At 37.4% G+C, this 21,091-nt stretch overlaps 1 protein-coding gene and 1 long non-coding RNA gene across 7 annotated transcripts in view; one reads left to right on the top strand and one right to left on the bottom strand.

Annotated features, from left to right (window-relative positions):
• The window catches only part of KANSL1 (KAT8 regulatory NSL complex subunit 1), a 150,586-nt gene that overhangs the window by 45,731 nt on the left and 83,764 nt on the right, over positions 1-21,091 (bottom strand). For all 6 annotated transcript variants that reach the window (XM_028520848.2, XM_028520847.2, XM_036033557.1 and 3 more), the window contains one exon: positions 6,181-6,322. In XM_028520848.2, coding sequence (XP_028376649.1) covers positions 6,181-6,322 — 142 coding nt within the window. The remainder of the gene's footprint in view (positions 1-6,180; positions 6,323-21,091) is intronic.
• Positions 16,011-18,161, top strand: LOC118502179. The gene is made up of 3 exons (XR_004904874.1): positions 16,011-16,514; positions 17,595-17,596; positions 18,129-18,161. It is a non-coding gene; the product is annotated as an uncharacterized LOC118502179 (long non-coding RNA).

Below are 21,091 nucleotides of genomic sequence, written 5' to 3'. Positions count from 1 at the left end.
AAAAACATCTTTTTTTTTTCCCTGAAAGTGAGAGAAAGAACACTTTACTGTTCTAGAATAAGACCATACCTAGCCTGCACAGAAAATGATGTGCAGACTCCTAAGAGGGAAAGATCATTAACTAAGCAAGAAACATTTGGCCTAGCCTTCAAAATGGGGTTTCTCTGACTGAAAGAACTGCTGCTAAATATTTTCTTGCCTCAATCACAAGCATAAAATACACCTCATCAGGTTTACTATTTCAAAGTAAAAACTATTTGTAAAAAGCAGCTATCTTGCACACAATTCCCTTCCCAAAATTGCATTCAACACCTTCCCTGCTTAAGAGCCTAAACCACCTCCCCATTTCCTGTATAAAACTAACCCAAATTCATCCTGACATTCAGAGTCCCACACAATCTATTCCTACCTTATTTATCTATTTCCAACTTTTTCCAAATATTGTTACAATTATATCAATCTCATTATCTCCTAGAAAATGTTTGAATGTACATATGAAGTTGCTGTTGAGAGGTGGGGGTTTATTATAAAGTAGTATGTACCCAAATGCAATGAAAAGTTGTAATAGTACCCGTTCTTTCTTTGTTCATATTGATTCTGTCCCTTTCTTAAATTTATCCAAAATGCCATGTGCCCTTTCAACAAGCTTGTCAAATCCAAGTGCCACCTCTTTTCAAGAAAATGGCCCTGGGTTAACTGAGCCCCTACTTGCTTTCTTCAAGCCACCACACTTCCTAAAGCACTATGATTGTATCTTATATTCTGTGTATTTAAATCTCATTTCCAGAGAAGAACTTTGGGCCAAATTATTTCATTTATTGTTGCCTCAATTTGCTGTTTTAAATGTTAACTAATGGTAAGCTCTTGAAGAAAAAAATATATATATATTTTAATATTCCACTCCCACATTTTCTTTCTTGGAATCACACACCAGGAAAGAAAATGTACAAAAGATTTTTTTGAGTTTTTATGTTAAAAATTATTTCCCTTGAAGAAGAAACCATCAAGTTTATATTAAGTATAACCAGGAGCCTAAATTAATTATAAAGTTACTCCATCAATTTTTTAAGTAAGTCAGGATACGACAAATGTTTCCAAAGGGAAAAAATTTCCCTTAAACTATCGAGTAACTTCTAAAAAAACACCTGAGACTTCAAAGACACCCTCCCAGGAAAGTTTTAGATGATTTGGTAGAGACCATTTATTCTCTATCATTTTATGGACCAAAGATGATCATGCCAATAGACCAATCCATAGCAGAACTCAGGCTAAAAGTTGGTCTACTCTCTTGTTCTTCCTTTTGTTCATGCAAATCCAGCCATCATTTATCCATTCATCAACATTGTTTTAGATGCTACAAATACAAAAGGAGAGACACAGCCTTTCTCAAAACCCCTTCCCTACTGCCCCCCTGGCCCAAACCCATCCTTCCAAGTGCCTCCATTTTAATGCTGGGGTACAAAGACAGACAATAAACAATAAGACAAGTACATTTTATATAGTACATTAGAAGGTGTTAAAGAGAAAAAAAAGGACAGTGAGAGTATTACGAGGTGGGAATGAGCACTACTTACTTATTAGGCAGTCAGAGTAAACTTCACACAGAAGGTAGTATTTGAACAAATATTTTGAGACATGGGAATAAACATTGGGGACATCTCGGGGAAGACTCATGTGAAAGTTTCAAGGTTGGAGCCAGCTTGATGATTTTAAGAACTGGAAGAAATTCAGTATGCTGAAGTAAAATGAATGAATGAAGTTCAAGGTAGGAGCTTAAGTCAGAACAGGTGGGAAAGAGAGTTAATCTTGTAGTGCCTTGTAACTCATGAGTATTCTAGCTTTTATTCTCAAACGAGAACTCACTGAAAAGTTTCCAGCACAAGGAGGAACCCATCTTTATGGTTCATAGGAATCAATCTAGCTATTGTGTTGATGTGAAGACTAGTGAGTGGTAAACAGAAAAGCAGAAAATACAGGGTGGGGCAAAAGTAGGTTTACAGTTGTGACTATGCAAAACATGAAGTTTTCTTGTATTGTCATTTATTAACTATCGTATTTCTATATGAACAACTAGCGTTCTGTATATATACATTTGAAGATAGAATCAATCAGCACTGTAAATGTGCTTCTTGGATATGAGGGAAAGGAGACAAGAAACCCAGTCAAGGTTTCTGGCCTCTACAAGAATGGAATTCCCACTGATCTCTTCAGAGGTCTTTTCAATGCCCATTGGTTTTAATCAAATCTATTTTTGTAAATATGTGCTTGGTTGCTATGCTGATGCAGCTAACATTGATCTATGCATATATTGTCGTCCCTTCCTCCAAAATATTTATGTTCACTATAGAATACAAAACCAACCAAAAGATCCCTTATACTGTATTTCATTCCAAAAAGAATTAAAACAACTAAAAGAGGATGAGCAAATACCAACCCACTCTACTAAAAAATATAGGGGGTTAAAAACCTGCTGTTTATTAATTTTTTAAAGATTTATTTATTTTTAGAGAGAGAAAGAAACATCTATTGGGTGCTTCCTGTACTCTTGTCCATACCCCAATAGGGACCAAACCCACAACCCAGAACATGTGTCTCGACTGGGAATGGAACTGGTGACCCTTCCCTTCACAGGTAGATGCCCAACCATCTGAGCCACACCAGTCAGAGCAAAACCTGCTGTTTCTATAACTCAAATAGTCAAGTACTTAAAAGCAACTGTTAACTTGAGCAAGAAAGTCAGATACTCAAGTCTCAGCTCTGCATTCATCTGGTAGTTTGACCATAAACAAATGACTCAATCTCTTTGATCCTCCAATTGTTTATCTTTTAATTTGAGAAGAACAGTAAAATGCTTAACACAGGGCCTGGCAAATGCAGAGTATACATGTTCAAAGGCTTCTATTATTATAGGGATACATGACCAAATGCATGATAATATACCTTTGGGGGAAATTCCATTGCTTATTTGTTATACTGGGTGGAATAGTATACCTCCCCAAAACTTGTATCACCCAGAACCTATGAATGTAACTTTATTTGGGAACAGGGACTTTGCAGATGTAATCAAGTTAAGAGGAGTCCTTCAGTGGGGTCTCTAAATCCCAACATGACTGGGTGTCCTTATAAGACACAGACACAGTGAGAGAAGAGATGGTCATGTGAAGATGGAAGCAGAAATTGGAGTGATGCAGTATAAACCGAGGAACACCAGGATTACCAGCGCCACCAGGAGCTTTGGAAGAGCCGAGGAAGGAGTCTTCCCCAGATTCTTCAAAAGGGGCCTAGCCCTCCTCTGTTTCAGAATTCTAGCCCACAAAACTATGAGAAAATAAATTTCTGTTGTTTTACATTTATCCCTTAACTTGTGTAAATCTGTTATGGCAGCCCCAGGAAACTAACACCTTTGTTTTAAAAAGACATTGTATAAATATAAGCATTTAATAAACTTGTTAATTTTCTTAACATCTTGCTTACTGGGATTACCATTCTGCTTTTATCCTTCCTGTCACAATTTTGTAACTAACCGACATTGTGTATCCACACTGCAAACAAAGAAAATATATTAAAATCTAGAATAGCTGATTGTACAGACCATGAAAATGAGGCTCAGAAGTGTTCAGTAACTTTCATTTCCAAGGTCACACAGCTATATGGTAGCAAAACCAGGACTAGAACCAAGAGAACTATTACCAATTCCAAGTCTGGTGCTTAACATATTATGCCCTGCATGATACAACTCTTGAATAATCAATATTATATACAAAATTCCAGAATAACTACTTTCCAGATATTTAAAAATATCTAAGACTTTTGAATGTTTCCCAAAACTGTTCCATCATTACTGCTGAGTTATGAGCTAAAGAATAAAGCTGGAACCAAAAGTGAAGAGACTTCCCACAGTTCATGAGACAGTAAACTGAGGCATTACTGTCAAAAAACTTCTCTCAAGTATACGTCAAAAACATAAAAGTATTTATGCTGTGACTTAAGTAAGGATGTTTATCATGGCATGTTTTATAATTGAGGTGGTACCCCATTTTATTGCAGATCACACATGTTGTGGTTTTTACAAAGTGAAGGCAAGGCCCTCCATCAGCAAAAAGATTACGACCCATCTTATTGAGATACTTTACTGTGGTGGTTTAGAACCAAACCTGCAATATCTCTGAGGTATGCCTATATAATTTTAATAAAATGCATAATTAAAATATCAACCAAGAAAGGTAATAAAATGTAGACAATGAAAATGTTAAAAAAAAAAAATGTTCAGGGTCCCATACGCACAGGAAAAAATAGTGAAAGAACACATGACCAAATGTTCATAGTGGGTTAATTTTGAATTTGGGTTTTGGTTTTTTGTTGTTGTTGTTTTTTGTTTTGTTTTTTTGTTTTTTGTTTTTGTTTTTTGTAGTTTTAGATTCACAGCAAAACTGAGAGAAAGGTACAGAGAAAGGTGTATTTTCTTATTTTCCAAGTTTCCTCAGAATTGGTAACACTTTTTCATTCATTCTAAGACATACTTTTTCCACATCTTAACATCTTTGGCATCAGAATGCACCTTAACAATTGATGATATGTCTTAGTTTAATTAAAACCATTTGTTATATGCACATGAAATAATGATGTATCTTACAATCGATGGCATCTTCAAGTCTATGGAATGTAGTAATTTTGTAATAGGGAACTAATAAAATATATGCACATATATAAACACACATATTTATGCATGTATATAAAATAAGCAACAAAAAATTAAAATAAAGCAACAAATATGGCTACCATTGTTATCAGTTGTTACTAAGGGACTCTTGTTCTCAAACATGGAAATTCCCACTAAAATGCTGTTCAGACACTGAAGAGGTATCCCCAGACAGAGCAAGACTTCCCCCTATCAGGACAGGAATGTCCAGTCATCTTCTAGCTATTCCTATCACCATTCCAGCTCACATGCTACAAGTCTCAATCAATTTCCCCTGTGAAGAGCTAAAAAATAAGGTAAAGGACCCTAATGAATATTTTTAGTTTTAACTTGTTTATTGCAGCTGATTTTTAAAGTAGTCAGGATTTAAATTTTGTTCAAAAAAAGCTAAGTCCTCTAGACTTTGCCCTCAATTATAACACACTCTACTGAACTTTTGGAGAATTTTATCTAGAACATTTTGGAAAGAAACTAGAACAATCCACTGGAATTTTTGGAATAAAAGCTTAAAAGGGGTCTGCAAAACTTTTACCTCAAACTCTCGTCATTTTTATCTTGTCAATTGGTCATCCTTTTAACTTTTGGCCTAGTAATTAATTTAATGCAGAGTTCACAGTACAGCAATTTTCTGAAGGCTTTGACCAGAACTAAGGCAGGACAAAATATGTTGTGACAGTTATTTTTAGGAGCAGTAAGCTCTTCATTTAGACCCATGTGTCCAATCATGAAGTTTAATTGCACTGAGCTAATAGAAAAATATTTTGAAAGAATGTAAGCTTCACAAAAAAGAGGAATTTTTATTTACCACTATGACTTCACTACGGAGAACAGTGCTTGGTACATAGTAGACACCCAACTATTTTCTGAATTTCTCTTCCATGCACATTTATCCCTCAGTCAAAAACAAACAGAAGACAGGACTCTTCCAAGTTGATTTATAAGAAGAAAAACTGTACAGTTTATACACAGATAAAAGCTGTGTGGTAAGAATCAGCCCTCTGCAGATAGGTGGACACAGGAAAATCAAAATCCTAATCATCAATGTCTAGTTTTGCCTAAACACTCTTTCAGTAAAAATCCTATTTTGCCTCAAGAAAGCAAGGGAAGCTTAATTAACCAGTAAAACAGAACATATCTATGTAAAATAGCAAGATGACAATCCTTAGTCATCACCACTTTTCCATATATGTAGCAAATAATGAGTTATACTCAATGGAATACACTATTCAGTCTTATGTTTCCTGTTAGCCCAGGTATACAAACTGTTTCTGTTCTAAACAGGTGTTCAATGTCACAATATATCCTAGTAGTGATGTCTGCACCACACTAAGCATCATCAAGCTCTTAAACAAATTAAACCACTGTATCAGACCATATTAGACCATTCCATTTGACATAGTTAAGAGTTACTGAGGGATAGCAGAAAAGGGATAATGGTAGTTTTTAGCTGGGCTAAAAAAGACCAGACACGTATCCCTCACCTTATTAGCGCGTATCTGTTTGTAAATATCCGTTTGCTGCCGAATTCGATATTCCAAGTCAGAAACATGAGCCTGAAGCCAGTTCCAGCGGCTGACAATAGCTGCTCGGTCTGCAGCCCATCTCCATTCTGACCTACGCCTCCTAAAAGGAAAAAAACTGAGTGAAATCCAAGAGTAGCAGCCATATTTTCAAAAATAATACAGTACGACTTTATTTAAATACCAAAACACAAAACCAAATTATTTGTTTCTACATAGCTACAGTAATGCCAAAGGAGAGATGAGATAGAAAGGTAAGAGAATCAATCTGGAGTTTCATTTGATTCGTTTTGCTATGAGAAAATCCTCAATTTTGGGGGGAATGAGAACTTTTAGAATGATAACCGCTACAGGAGGCAACTTGCCACCCTAATTTTCCTGGCTACCATGTTAAGGCAAAACTAGACTACTACTATTCTTACCCAAAGTTCAGCAACTTTTAGTAAATAAATGCTCAATTTGTTGTATCCTCTTGTTCTATTTCAAAGCCCTGAAATACCTGTTCTGCAATAATAATTTGTCTAGTTTTTAAAAAAATTCTAAATTGGTTTATAGAGAGAGAAAGAGAAACATAAATTTGTTGTTCCACTTTATTTATACATCCACAGGTTGATTCTTGTATGTGCCTTGACTTGGGATCAAACCTGCAACCTTGGAGAGCTGGATGTTGCTCTAACCGAGAGTTACCTTGGCCAGGGCTTAACGCAGTTTTATAGTTGCTTTGGAGGTAGAGAATTTGCCAATCTTTTCACCCATAATCACTGGAACGTAATCATTTTTTACCTTGATTTTTTTGAGTCAATGTTTTAATTTTTATGGAGTTTGTATTATCTTCCCAGTGTTACCATAACAAGGTATCCCAAACTGGGTAACTCAAAGCAACAGAAATGTCTCTTCTCACTCATAGAAGCTAGAAGACTGAAATTAAGGTTTCAGCAATGCCATGCTCCCTCTGAAGGCTCTGTGCCTTTCTCTTAGTTTCTGGTATTGTTGGCAATCATTGGCATTCCTTAAGCCTGTAGATGCATCACTCCAATCTCTGCCTCTGTGATAACATGGGGGTTCCCCTGTGTGTCTTTCCATCAGCTTCCGTGTGTGTGCACACGTGTACCAAATGGGGAGGTTTCTAACATCTAACAGTCCACACATAGACCAACTCTGCCAAGAAAAGCCAAAGATTTTGTTTTTCTGCCTGTCACAGGACACACACAGATAAAACTTGTCGAATATAGGTATTTCCCTGACTCATTAAAGTTGCCTTCTAGTGTCCTGATCTTGTGGCACACAATTTCTCTGAAATTGCTTTAATTTCTCAGGAGATAGAAATATTTCCTACTTTAACATAAGACATAACAAAAAATTCAGCAATGTAGCCAAGTAAAGATCAACAGACAAAAACTAATAGTGTCCTGTATGTGCCAATGAGTTAAAAAAAAAACTCATTAAAAAGAACTATTCATAACACCAACAAATGCTATTATATACAAAAGATCTTTACATAAAAAATAAAACCTAAAAACATGAAAGACCTACAACAGTGATTTTTTTAAAAGATAGCAATTGTCACATGAATCTATAAATTCTAGTTAAGTTTCAGGTTTTTAACAGAAGCTGACAAACTGAACCAAAAACTTACATGCAAAAAAAAAGGACCATCAACAGAGAAATTCTAAAGAAAGAAGGATGAAATTTTTTCGAAAATCAGATTACATGCTTACTGTAAAGATATGATAATTAAGGCAGTATACAAAGACAAAAAGACCAATGACACAGAGCCCTAAAACTTAAAACTGGATATATAATTAAGAAGGCATTCATATCAGTGGGGAAATATAGAACCATTGAATAAATGGTACCAAAGTGGAAAAAGTAAAATTAGTTCCCTTCTTTGTGATATAATCACATCATTTTCAAATTTCTCAATTTGAAAAGCCAAACTTAAACACCAAAAAAAAGAGTACCTTTGGAACTTCAGAGCAGGAAAAATTTTAAACCAAACACACAAACAAAAAACTTAGCCAATTTTCAACATACAACAAAAGATTTAATAAAATTAAGGCAAGCCACTGGTTGATAGAAGATATCTGTAACACATAACTACAGATTAACTATCAAAATATGTAACTACAATAAATAGGTTTAAAAAAGGCAATCTAAGAGAGACTTCACGTAAGAAATCCAAATTCACATAAGAAAATTCACACAAGCCAATAAATACATAAAACATGCCAGTATTAGGTCTAATATTAAAAAGTTGTTTCAAACTCAGATCGGAAAAACCAAATGTGGCGAGACGTGGAAAACGGAAATTCATGTATTGCCGGTAACAATAAAAACTGGCATAACCACTTTTGAAGATTAATTTGGAAATGCTTGGGTAAGTGGAGAATGTGCATACCCACCCATCATGAAATTCTATTTCAGAACATAACCTGCACATCTGTATGAACAAACATGTTCAGTGCAACAGAGGTACAGCTAAAAATTAGTTAATACAGTATGCTAAAGTTAAACTGTAACAAACTATAATTTATTCCTTTAATACATGTCTCTATAGCAATTAAAACATTAACTAGAACTATCTGTACCAACATGACTGTGTCTCAGAAGACAATGTTGAATGGAAAAGTCATATAAAAGCCCTGGCTGGCGTAGCTCAGTGGATTGAGCGTGGGCTGCAAACCAAAGTGTCACAGGTTCGATTCCCAGTCAGGGCACATGCCTGGGTTGCAGGCCACGGCCCCCAGCAACTGCACATTGATGCCTCCCTCTCTCTCCCTCCCTTCCCTCTCTAAAAATAAATAAAATCTTTAAAAAAAAAGTCATATAAAAACTGAAACAACAAAAATAAGTACTGTAATCAATTTAATTATTACTACATGTATCAATACAACTGCATCAACAATGTGAAATGAGAAAACTACATAAAAACTAAAAAAGAATAAACATACAATAATAAAGACCAGCACTAAGACATAGATAGTAACTATATAAAAACATGTATAAGTCCTGGCTGGTGTGGCTCAGCAGATTGAGCGCTGGCCTGTGAACCAGGTCAGGTCCTTGGTTGGGGTGTGTTACAGAAACATCAATGTGTGGTTGCCTCTTGTGTGCCCCCCTACTGGGGACCTGGCCCACAACCCAGGCATGTGCCCCGACTGGGAATTGAACCAGCGACCCCCTTTGGTTCGCAGGCTGCACTCAATCCACTGAGCACTGCGCTGCGAAGCAAAGGGTCACCAGTTCGATTCCCAGTCAGGGAACACACCTGGGTTGTGGGCCAGGTCCATAGTAGGGGCTGTGTAAGAGGCAACCACACATTGATATTTCTCTCCCTTTCTTCCCCCCCCAAAATAAATAAATAAAATCTTTTAAACAAACTTTCATTTTAAGTACAATCATCTATTTCAAGGTTGGCTGCAGATGTAGTTCTAGCCCAAATTTAAGAAAAGAACCTCGGGGACTTCCGGCAAGATGGAGGAATAGGTGGACGCACCGTAACTCCTCGTACAACCAAGATTAGAAAACCAATAATTTACTATCAGAATAACACCCAGATCCGGCAGAGGATTTATCTGAATGGAAGTCGGGCAGCCAAGAAGTTGAAGTAGACGCGTTCAGCCGGACTGGTAGGAGAAGACAAGCCGGGCGGGCGCGGGGCTGGCTCCGGTCGGCGGCGCGCGGAGGTTGGGGGAAGGTTTGGCGCGATATCGGCGCAAAAGCCATCCGGGGGCGCAAGAACGCAGAGGTGATCCCTGAGTACGCAAGCTGCGGCTGGCAGACCCAGAGGGGTAGCGATTGTGGACCAGGGCAGAACTCGCGGCCCGGAAGCTCAGACAAGGGTCTGAGTCCAGGAGAACGGAACTACCGCCATTGTTTTCTCCCGCCCCGCTCCCGCCCCACCCCCACATATAACGTCGCAATCTAGCGACTGGGGTGCCCAGCCCCAGTGAGCACCTAAGGCTCCGCCCCCACCGTAACAAGAGCGACCAGACTGGGGGAAAAAAAAAAAAAAGGAGAGACAGGGGGGGAAAAAATATGTTTTCAACAGAGCAGATCAGTCCCCCAGGACTCATCCTTTTGAGCGACCAAGAATTAGCCAATCTATCAGATGCGCAGTTCAAAACACTGGTGATCAGAAAGCTCACGGAACTGGTGGATTTTGGACGAAATTTAGATGAAAGAATGCAGATTACCATAAAACAGATGCAGGAAGACACGCGGAGGAGAGCCAATAGTGAAAGGAAGGAATATGAGTCTCAAAACAATACAGTGGACCAGAAGGAAGATAGAATCAACCAAGCAGGAAAGCATGATGAAATAAGAATTCAAAAAATCGAGGAGAAGATTAAGAGCATCCAAGACACCTTTAAATGTTCCAATATCCGAATTATAGGGGTACCAGAATCGGAAGGGGAAAAGCAACAGATTGAGCACGTATTTGAACAAATAATAAAGGAGAACTTCCCCAAGCTGGCAAAGGGAACAGTCTTCCAAGAAATCCAAGAAGCTCAGAGAGCCCCAAAGAAGCTGGACCCAAGAAGAAACACACCAAGGCACATCATAATTACATTAGCCAAGGTAAAAACGAAGGAGAGAATCCTAGAAGCAGCAAGAGGTAAGGGGACAGTCACCTACAAAGGAGTTCCCATCAGACTGTCAGCTGATTTCTCCAAAGAGACCTTACAGGCAAGAAGGGGCTGGAAAGAAATATTCCAAGTCATGAAAGACAAGAACCTACATCCCAGATTGCTCTATCCAGCAAAGCTCTCATTTAGAATGGAAGGGCAGATAAAGTGCTTCTCAGATAAGGTCAAGTTAAAGGAGTTCATCATCACCAAGCCCTTATTTTATGAAATGCTAAAGGGACTTATCTAAGAAAAGAAGATAAAGAAAAGACATGTATAGTAAAAGGACAGCAAACTCACAAATATTAACAACCACACCTAAAGCAAAACCAAAAGAAACTAAGTAAACAATTAGAACAGGAACAGAACCACAGAAATGGAGGGCACATGGAGGGTTAGCAGCAGGGGAGTGGGAGGAGAGAAGGGGAAAAGGTATAGAGAATAAGTAGCATAGAATGTAGGTTGAAAATAGATAGGGGGAGGGCAAGAATAGTATGGGAAATGTAGAAACTAAAGAACTCATAAGTATGACACATGGACATGAACTAAAGGGGGAAATGTGGGTGGGAGGGGGGTACAGGGTGGAGGGGAGAGAAGGGGGAAATGGGGCAACTGTAATAGCACAATCAATAAAATATATTAAAAAAAAAGAAAAAAGAAAAGAAAAGAACCTCAAAAGCTCAAGTATAATCTCTGAACGTCGTCATTCCTAAACTGTAAGGGTCCTTGTTTTTCTAAAAAAGGCAAAGCTAGTTAACCTGCACATCCTGTTTCCAACTTTCATTACTCTTCAAAGTTCACCACCTTCCAATCCTACTAAATGTCTTGCTTTTACAAGTTTATTTCACTTCTGAAGCTATGGCACTATCAAGTCCCCATCAATCACAACTGGGCTACTCCAATAACCTCCTCAGTTACTACTCCCTAATATAAATCACATACTACCTTTTCCTAAATAAATTCCCTTCAAAGCTTATTTCTTCCTGTCACTCTTACATGTATGGAACCACACATGCTCCTTTGCTTCTCTTCAAATCCCATGTTCACGGAAACAGTAAAGTATAAGGGGAGTCAAATATTGTAAAGGACAGCACTCTGAAGCCAAAAAAATGGTTAAATAAAATTAAGGCAGCATCCATTTAACAGTGTATTCACAGCCAAGTTGGTTTTAACAACTGACAATGGCTAGCCAAAATAAAACCCTAATGCTGAAAACCAAAGCAGAGCAAGGGCAAGATGATTTCTTGGCAAATTACCATACTTCCTCCTTTAGTCACCCTTGGTGGACAAAGAATCCTGGCAGTCTCTCCCAAAGATTCTGAACTTAGCTCATAAGCCTTCTCACAACACTGCTCCAGGACACCAAGCACTCTGAATTGACAGGAATGATGAAACCCATTTGTCATCTCTGAATTTAGATACATCTTAACCCAAAGAATTCTCTTCTTTCTTGTTTGATGTCAAAAAAAGGAAGAAACCAAAACACTTTAAGATCTGAAAGGCTGAGAGTACAAAGGGAAAGATAATTACTTAAAACATTTCAGTTTGTAGGAACTTTGATGAATACTTTTTTCCCATTGATATTAAGGAACAGCCTTTTTCAATTTTTCTAAAGTCAAAACTAACATGTCTGGTATACAGGAGATCTTACAAACACCAGTATAAAACTGAGCCTCCAGATCATATTTTTTGGAGATTGGCCAATAAACTAATAGAAGACAACATTAAGGGAATGCTAGCAATCCCTAAATTATGAACAGTTTTATTTTATGAATACATTTATAATATGACAGTTTAGAAGTAGAAATGAGTTTCAATAAAATTGTCACCATGTTGTAATATAATTAATGGAATGAATGCACCACCAAGTGTCCAAAAAGTATCACTTGTTCAAAATACTAGAAACATGGGCAAAAAACCCTGAACCATCAGCAAAGGTGAAAGGTGTGTAGTTAGTAATTCTCAGGTAAGCTGGGAAGACATAACCACACACCAGTGGCAGAGCACACCACCACAAAACAACATTCCATAAATAGTAAAAGCTTCACACCTTACGTTTGTTTTTCCTTAACAACCAAAACCCCAACATGCCACAGAAACTCAGTTTACCAGATGTAGGGGTGGATTTCCCCTTTTAATATTTACATGTAAATTTATTACAGATAATTTACAGCTCAAAAAGGCCAAGAGACACTGATTTAACATTAGGGTCATGCTTAAACAGACTTCAAAATATAAACAACACATGACAATGGTTGCAGTGATACTTACATAAATATAATGATGAACTGGTGTCTAATATAGTCATTATCAATGATAAAGAAAAAGATGTGTATTCCAACACTGATGAGTCTTGTAACTCTCTCCTATTGCTTACTGTGCTGACAATTAGTGAAATAATTGCTTTATCTGTGTGTGTTTTGTAGGATACTAGAATGAATTCTAACATACTGTTCTCCTATACACTTTATTCCAGTTTGTACCAAATTATTTGTCTACATATACTGGGATACCACTGTCTGAGTGGGGAATTCGTTTTAACTCGTATTTTGCTTCTTGCTTTTATAAACACTATGATTAAATTTGCTTTGTCTGCATGTGCTATATAAAAATCCATTAAGATCTCAACACTATAAATTGCTTTTTGAATACCTTAATGCAGGAAAGTACAGTACCAATATTTCCTTTTGTAATGCCACATGAATGGTAACTTTTAATGTTATCAGCTATGCATAAGTATTCATTTGTGTAAAATAGTGTATGTTGTATAGATTACTTTTAGTAATGTGAACTTTAGCAGTTTTCTTTACAGTGTTAGAATATTACCACACATCTAAAACTTACAATGTTCTAAGGGATTCAAGAATATTAGAAAATTTATACTTACTTGAACAATAACAACAAAATCATTCCTCTAAAAGGCTCACCCTGGCCAGGTGGTTCAGTTGGTTAGAGCATCATCCTGTGTACCAAAAGGCTGCAAGTTCGATTCCTGGTCAGAGCATATCTAGGTTGCAGGTTCAACCCAGTTGGGCTGGTAAGGAAAGCAACCGATGGATGTTTCTCTCTCATCAATAAACATGTCTTTCGTTGAGGATTTAAAAAACAACTCAAACAGGAAAGCTCTTATAAACACTCTGAAACTATATAGTGAAAAGTACTTGAAAATTTAAGACTCAGCCCTGATCAGTGTGGCTCCAATGATTGGAGCATCATCCTGTAAGCTAAATGTAGTGGGTGTGGAACAAGGTTTAGAATGGGGTGTAGGCTAAGAAGCACCCCCCCCCCATCCAAAGCCTTCATAGCCTTGGCTGGGTAAGGAAGAAACAAAGCGGGGTCATTAAAGTTACTTTGCATAATAACAACAGCTGGTCATTGTTATAGTGATGTTAAATAGCTTGCCTGCAGCTTGGGGCTAGGAAAATGGGCGTGACTTTAAAGCATAGGGTAGCAGGGAGGCAGTTTCCCAGTTGCTATGCCTGTGCATGCGCTAGAAGAGGAGGGTGGATTTTTTGCATTGCGGGTCCATGCCTGCCCAGACTAACAATGGCAGCCAAAGAAAGGCAGGAGATACTGGAGGACTGGCAAATGTAACCCTTTATGGAAGAAGTCGGAAATGGGGTCACGGAGAAAGCTTCGGGCTGGGATTTAAACTCAAGCGTGGCAGCCACTCTGGCACTTGACCATGAGGCTTGGGAAGAAGGGCTCTTGGCCATGAAGGAAACGTAATAAGGAAAAAGACATGCTGTCTGTAATAAGGAATTTTTTTGCCATGTAGTTTGAAAGAAAGCAGTAAAAAGGAAGTAAATGGTCTGGCTAACTCCAAAGCTACAAAAGAACTTCCTTGCAAAATCCTAATCTGCTGCACCTGAATTTTACCTGGACTGTTAAAACTTGTGCCTTTCCTAAATTTCACCATAATCCAAAATAAAACAGCACATGCCTTTCTGTACTATTACACAAAGGCTAATGGCAATGTACTCCGGATCCTGCACGAATAAGGACATAGGAAACTTTTAAGAATGCTTTTGGCTAGTAGCCTGGTAGAAAAGCATAGGAAGTGTTGGGTCTCATGGAAAAGGAGGGCTCCAAGCTAAGGTGCTCTGAGCACTGCCAAGGTTGAAATGTTGTGAATAAAAATCTGTTCCTTTCAGTATTATGTCTTTCACCAAGGTGCTATGGGGATGGGCCCAGGTCGGCTTTATAACATAACAGCTGCAAGTCCGATTCCCAGGGCACATGCCTGGGTTGCAGGTTTAGTCCCTGCCCGGGGTGTGAATAAGAGGCAACTAATCCATGTCTCTCTCTCACATGAATGTTTCTCTCCCTCCCCCCCACCTCTCTCAAAAACAAATAAAACTCTTTTTAAAAAAAAGATACTGTTTTTTTTTAAAATTAAAGAGTTTAGCTTACACGTTGGCCAATGTAGAAAACAAAATGGGATTAGTTGTTTGTTATCTTTAATTCTTTAAAATCATCTCTAATGTTAACAAAAATGTTTCATTAGAAAAGGACAAATAGATCAACACAGGAACTTTCATATGAAGAGATTTAACTTCTCAAAAATGGGGACCAAGCTCCTATTTTTAATATAAATTATACATTGAAATTTCAAAGATGGCACTGATAAAACCTCTTCTATTGCACCATAAAAATAATCTGAATCACTTAATTAAGAGGTGGTTACCAATAATTTTACAAAAATAAAGGCACCAGGAATGTAACCTCTGTTAACAGAAAAGGATTTGCAACACTGAACTCCTTATAGCCAACTTCTTGTCAATGAGTTCAACAAAAAAAGATTATGATAAACCCTATCTGTAATGCCTAGAGCACTGCCACACAGAGCAAAACAGATAGCACTAGTGGCCTACTGTCTTTTTCTCAAAGAAAAAACTTGAGCAAAAGCTGAAGTTTATAAAAGTAACACTCAAGGTGAACACTTCCTTTAAGCCCACCTAGTTCTATTCTAAGATGGAAAATGTGTAAATCCATGAGAACAATGCTGGTAGGTTATACTTTTCCCTGGTCTAAAAATATTTTTATAATTAAAAAAAAAGATTTTATTCATTTTTACAGAGGGGGGGAGAAAGAAGGGGAGGATAACATCAATCAGTTGCCTCCTGCATGCCCCCAACTGGGAACCTGGCCGATAATCCAGGTATGTGCCCTGAACATAAATCAAACCAGCGACCTTTTGGTTTGTGGGAGGATCCCCAACCAACTGAGCCACAAGTCTAGGGCTTGATCTAGAAATTTTTTAAAAATCTCATTAACTCAACAACAAATATGCTTAAGACCTTAACAAAAACACCTTAGTGGTGATAATTCCATCTTTGATTCTGATTTCAGTCTTATCCAGTTCTTTCCTTAAATGTAAACAAAGATTCCTATTAACAAATTAAAATAACTGTCCACATCAAGTTACACACAGCACTACATTCAACCAAAAACTGGTAGATAAATTATTTGACAGAGTTATATGAGACTTTCAAGTGTGCAAGAAAGTCTGAGGCATCTAAATTCTGAAATCACCACGCTCTTTAGATGACATAAAACCAGTAGAATAGAGCAGGTAAAATTGAGATCATCCCTAAACATCCAGAGCACAACAGTTGCTAGATTCATGGGACAGGATTAGAAAATCCTGCCATTACTTAAAGTCACGTCCCCCCAAAAAAAGTATATAGGAATATTCACTACCTTGCTCTAGAGCAGTGTGAAACGGGAAAGAGCAGGGAAGACAGGTTTAAACCAAGTTAAAAAATTTATATGATCCTGAGCCCTGGCTGGCGTAGCTCAGTGGATTGAGCGAGGGCTGCGAACCACAGTGTTGCAGGTTCGATTCCCAGTCAGGGCACATGCCTGGGTTGCAGGTCACGGCCCCCAGCAACCGCACATTGATGTTTCTCTCTCTCTTTCTCCCTCCCTTCCCTCTCTAGAAATAAATAAATAAAATCTTTAAAAATTTTTTTATATGATCCTGGACAATGTAAATTAACTTCTGGAAATGACAGCAGCATCTGCCTCACAGGACTATGTGTTCACAAAATGATGTGATCCTAACTGCCAAGTACAATATGTGTCTTAAAAAAGAACTATTAAATAAATATAACCTTGAATTTCAATTCCATATAATAAAAGATACAAAAGGGGACAAGAAAAGAGAAATAAAACCTCTAAGGGGCAAATAAATTCAGAAAATAGGTGTTTTCAGTTAGCAACAGAATTCTGAGTTTCTTGAGTGTTGGGCTTTGTAGTCACCTAAAAGGAAGTTCCACTCTAAGCTGTAAAACCAAAGCAGTTATACTAGAATAGACATTGTGTTCAGCACAACTTTACTCCCCCCTGCCCCTTCCAAAATATAAAGAGATGGAAGAAGTAAAGTACAGGGTAAAAACAAGGTGTCTAGCATCAAATTTCCAAATAAATAAAACTCAGATAAGAATGGGTTAACAAACAGTTTGTATCTATCATTCTAGCTAGGTTTCATCAGCTTTCTAGGTTGGTAGTAACAGGAAAACAAATGTGTCAAAGTCAATTCTAAACTTCCAATTCTTTCTGATTAAGAGTCTCTGGGAGTTGATCACTTAACCCTTTTATGTTACTACTTAAGCCAAATTATCTCTGCAATTGAAATGAGATTTGTTCATTTTGGCAGATTATTTCAGCCAATCTTTCAACCTACCAGTGTGCTCTTCCTGTCCTCCCCCTTCCATTTAACCCCCCCCCCCCCCCCCCTTAAAGATGTCTTTATTCATGGGGGAACAAAAAAGTCATTGAGCTGAGACCTGAGATTTCAGGAGTGAGCTACACAAAGTCCATTCCTTTTCTCATGGAGCTTTAAAATCTTACAAGACAAGCAAACACTGAACAAATAATTACAAACTAATTTTTTAAAGTTATTATGATACAAAACAAAATTGCAAGATGCAATAAATGCATATTATGGGGTAAACAGAATGGTTAACTAATTAAGAGTGTAACAAGAAGCCCTGGCTGGCGTAGCTCAGTGGATTGAGCGTGGGCTGGGAACCAAAGTGTCCCAGGTTCGATTCCCAGCCAGGGTACATGCCTGGGTTGCAGGCCATAACCCCCAGCAACCGCATATTGATGTTTCTCTCCCTCTCCCCCCCCCCCCCCTTCCTCCCTCCCTCCCTTCCCTCTCTAAAAATAAATAAATAAAATCTTAAAAAAAAAAAAAGAGTGTAACAAGAAAGATTCTCAACACATAGTGACATTCAGAAGAATAACAAAGTAAAAATTCACCAGGCAAATAAGTAAATAAATACACACATATACAAACACATATACACACATGTATAGATATATGAATAGTCCAAGCAGAAGAAACAGAACCTGTTAAAGTGCGGAGCAGGAAGAAGCATATCAATTCTAGGGACTAAGAGAAAACCAGAGTCTCACAAAAGATCCAAAGGGTAGATAGAGGCCTTGTCATTTGAGGTCTCAGATCACAAAGTATATTCTACTGTGTTCTGGGAGCAAATGAATGGTATAATGGGATTTTTTTAATCAGAAGAGTGGCATTATCTCATTAGTTATGATAAAAACACATTCAGGGGTAATTAAAAATGTTAATAGAGACCCGAGCCAGGAAATCACTGTGATATACAGGTGAGAGAATTTGGTGACCAGTGGGCAGGGAGATCCATTTAACAAATATTTAAGCACCTATTATTTACCAGGAATTATATTAAGTGCTGGGGATAAAATACTAACAAATAAGAACTGTGGCTCATTAAGCTTAGAATTTGATGGGGAAGGCAAATGTTAATGAACAAATAATCATGAAAAGTGTGGGGTAAGAGATTATAACGATGACATCAGATTTAGATGGAATAAAGTAGAAGACTCCTCTGTTGTATAAACATTTAATCTATGCTCCAAAGAATAAATTAGGACTTAGGCAAACTTGTCTGGGATGAGGGGTAAGAGTTGTGCAGAGGCATAGAAAATACTGGGGATTGCAGTGTGTTTTAGGAAGAAGAAATGATATGTATACAAGTTATGTAGCTGGAGCTCAGACAGTAAACAAGGGGAAGAATGCACTGAAGTTCACACTGACTGTAAGGAGGTAGGACCAGATCATATAGAATCTGTAATACAGCTGCCCTGATCTTGGCCCATGTTCTTTCATTTATCTTGAATTCTTTAAATAAAAAATTTCATATACAAACTAAAGGATAATGAACTCTCACATAACCATCAACCAATTTCAACTATCTACTCTTGACCAATTCAATCTTATATATAACATCTATCTCCCATGCCCATGGATTAATTTCGAAGCCAACTCCTATCATCAGACCATTACATCTGTATATATTTACATATAAATCTCTGAAAAGTTCACTTAAAATATCTACATACTTCAATAATTTAAAAAATACTAATTCCTTTATGTCAAATATCGGTCAAACTTCTCAATTGTCTCAACTGCTTTGTCCAAATTAAAGTTAAAATAAGATCCCTTGCAATTTGTGGGGGGGGGAAACAGATCTGTCCTTTAGAATTCCTTATGTTGGGGATTTTGCCAAATGAAACTTTGTCACAAAAGTCCACACTTCTGAACTCTATAAACAGACACTTCTAAACTATCTTTAGTTTTTTATTTAGTGGTCGGCAGATCAGCTGATAAATTATTTGTACTTTTGTACATTAAATTTTTACATGTTTAAGGCTGATATGTACTAAAAGACACCCAATCTTTAAACAATTATTTAAGCTACCTCAAACTCTTCAATGACCACATGTCAGCTTTTTATTAAATATGGTTACAAAATATACAACCTACCAAGCACAATAAAAATGTAGTAATTCTCCTACATAGCCCCTTAGCAATACTCAGACCAACCTGTCTGTCATACCCTATACTAGTCTCTAACCTGAAAATATCCAGAAGCAATTTTGTCCCTAAAACCCACCTTCCTCAATGAAAGTCTCTCCTAGTTGAACTTACCTCACAAGTTATTACTTTGTATTCTTCGAGCTTAGTGTGATCCTCTTATTTTGTTATTTACATGTCACGTCATATTCGACTGGTCTTTAACCAAATTATCTGTGCCTTCTTATGGGAACAACTTACAATGTATTTTAACTGTAAATCAATTTTCCATGATATCTTAAAGATGTAATTCTCAGGAAATATGAAAAATGTAAGGCGTACAAGGGGAGAATAAAAAACTAGGAATTTATTTATAAAAAATTGTGTATTCTTACATGTTTAAACTTCAGTCACCTTCAAAGTACTCTCCATTTGATGAAATACACCTATATCAAGACTTTTTCCACTGCTCAAAACAGTTTTTGAACTCCTCGATTTTGATGTGCTTTAGTGCTTCAGCCATTTTTTTTTTTTAACCTCTTCCACACTGACAAAGCGTTTCCCTCTGAGGGTTTTTTTCATGGGGGAAACAAAAAACACTGCTTGGCAAGATCAGGTGAGGCACAAGGTCATGTCGTTTCTGGTCAAAAACTGAACACTCAGTGTGGTGAGGGCAGGTGTGCTAGTAAATCACCCATCATGAAATGGGCAAATGCGTTGAAAGTCTTCATAAAAGAATTCACTGAAACTGAATGCAGCCCCTCACAACAATGCCAGCTGGTACAGATATAGATGGGTTCCTAGGACACTCACCCAGCAGGGGAAGCCTGTACTATAAAGGGGCCTGCCCTCCAGAAGATAATTATGTTTTTTGGGGTCCCCCCATGTATTTGGCTGCTTAAATTGCAAACTGTAAAGAAAATATCTAACTGAAGCCTAAAAGACGCAGAAGACCTTAGATACATTAAATCTGTTCTGATGGAGAAAAGTATAGCATGGCAAAAAAGATGGAAGTGGCTTACAGTTTCTTCTTGGCTGGCTATAGGACTGGACATAGAATCTGAGCATGAAGATATAGAACAAAAACTGGCCTAGTTACTGTGTCTTTTTGAGAGAATAGGACTCTTTCAAGAATAAAAAGCAAATCGACAAAGGTAATACTGAAAGGCTCTCAGTTGCTCAAAGAACTGCTACTCTAGAGTGGTTCCTCCAGAGTAAATCAACCAAATTTCTGTCTCCTTTTCTGCCTAGAGAGTTCATCTTTTTAGAGTAAATTCCACTTAAAAACCTTTTCTAAAAAAAAAATCACAGATTAGAATATTCAAATTCTGTATGTAAGACTAATTCCTCCTTTAAAATGGTCAAATAGCTAATTAATCCCAGTCACTCAAAAGCTGTA

The sequence above is a fragment of the Phyllostomus discolor genome, chromosome 8 (genome assembly GCF_004126475.2).
Source record: "Phyllostomus discolor isolate MPI-MPIP mPhyDis1 chromosome 8, mPhyDis1.pri.v3, whole genome shotgun sequence".
NCBI lineage: Eukaryota > Metazoa > Chordata > Mammalia > Chiroptera > Phyllostomidae > Phyllostomus > Phyllostomus discolor.
The sequence above is the reverse complement of the archived record's forward strand: the minus strand, read 5'-3'. Positions and strand labels throughout refer to the sequence as shown.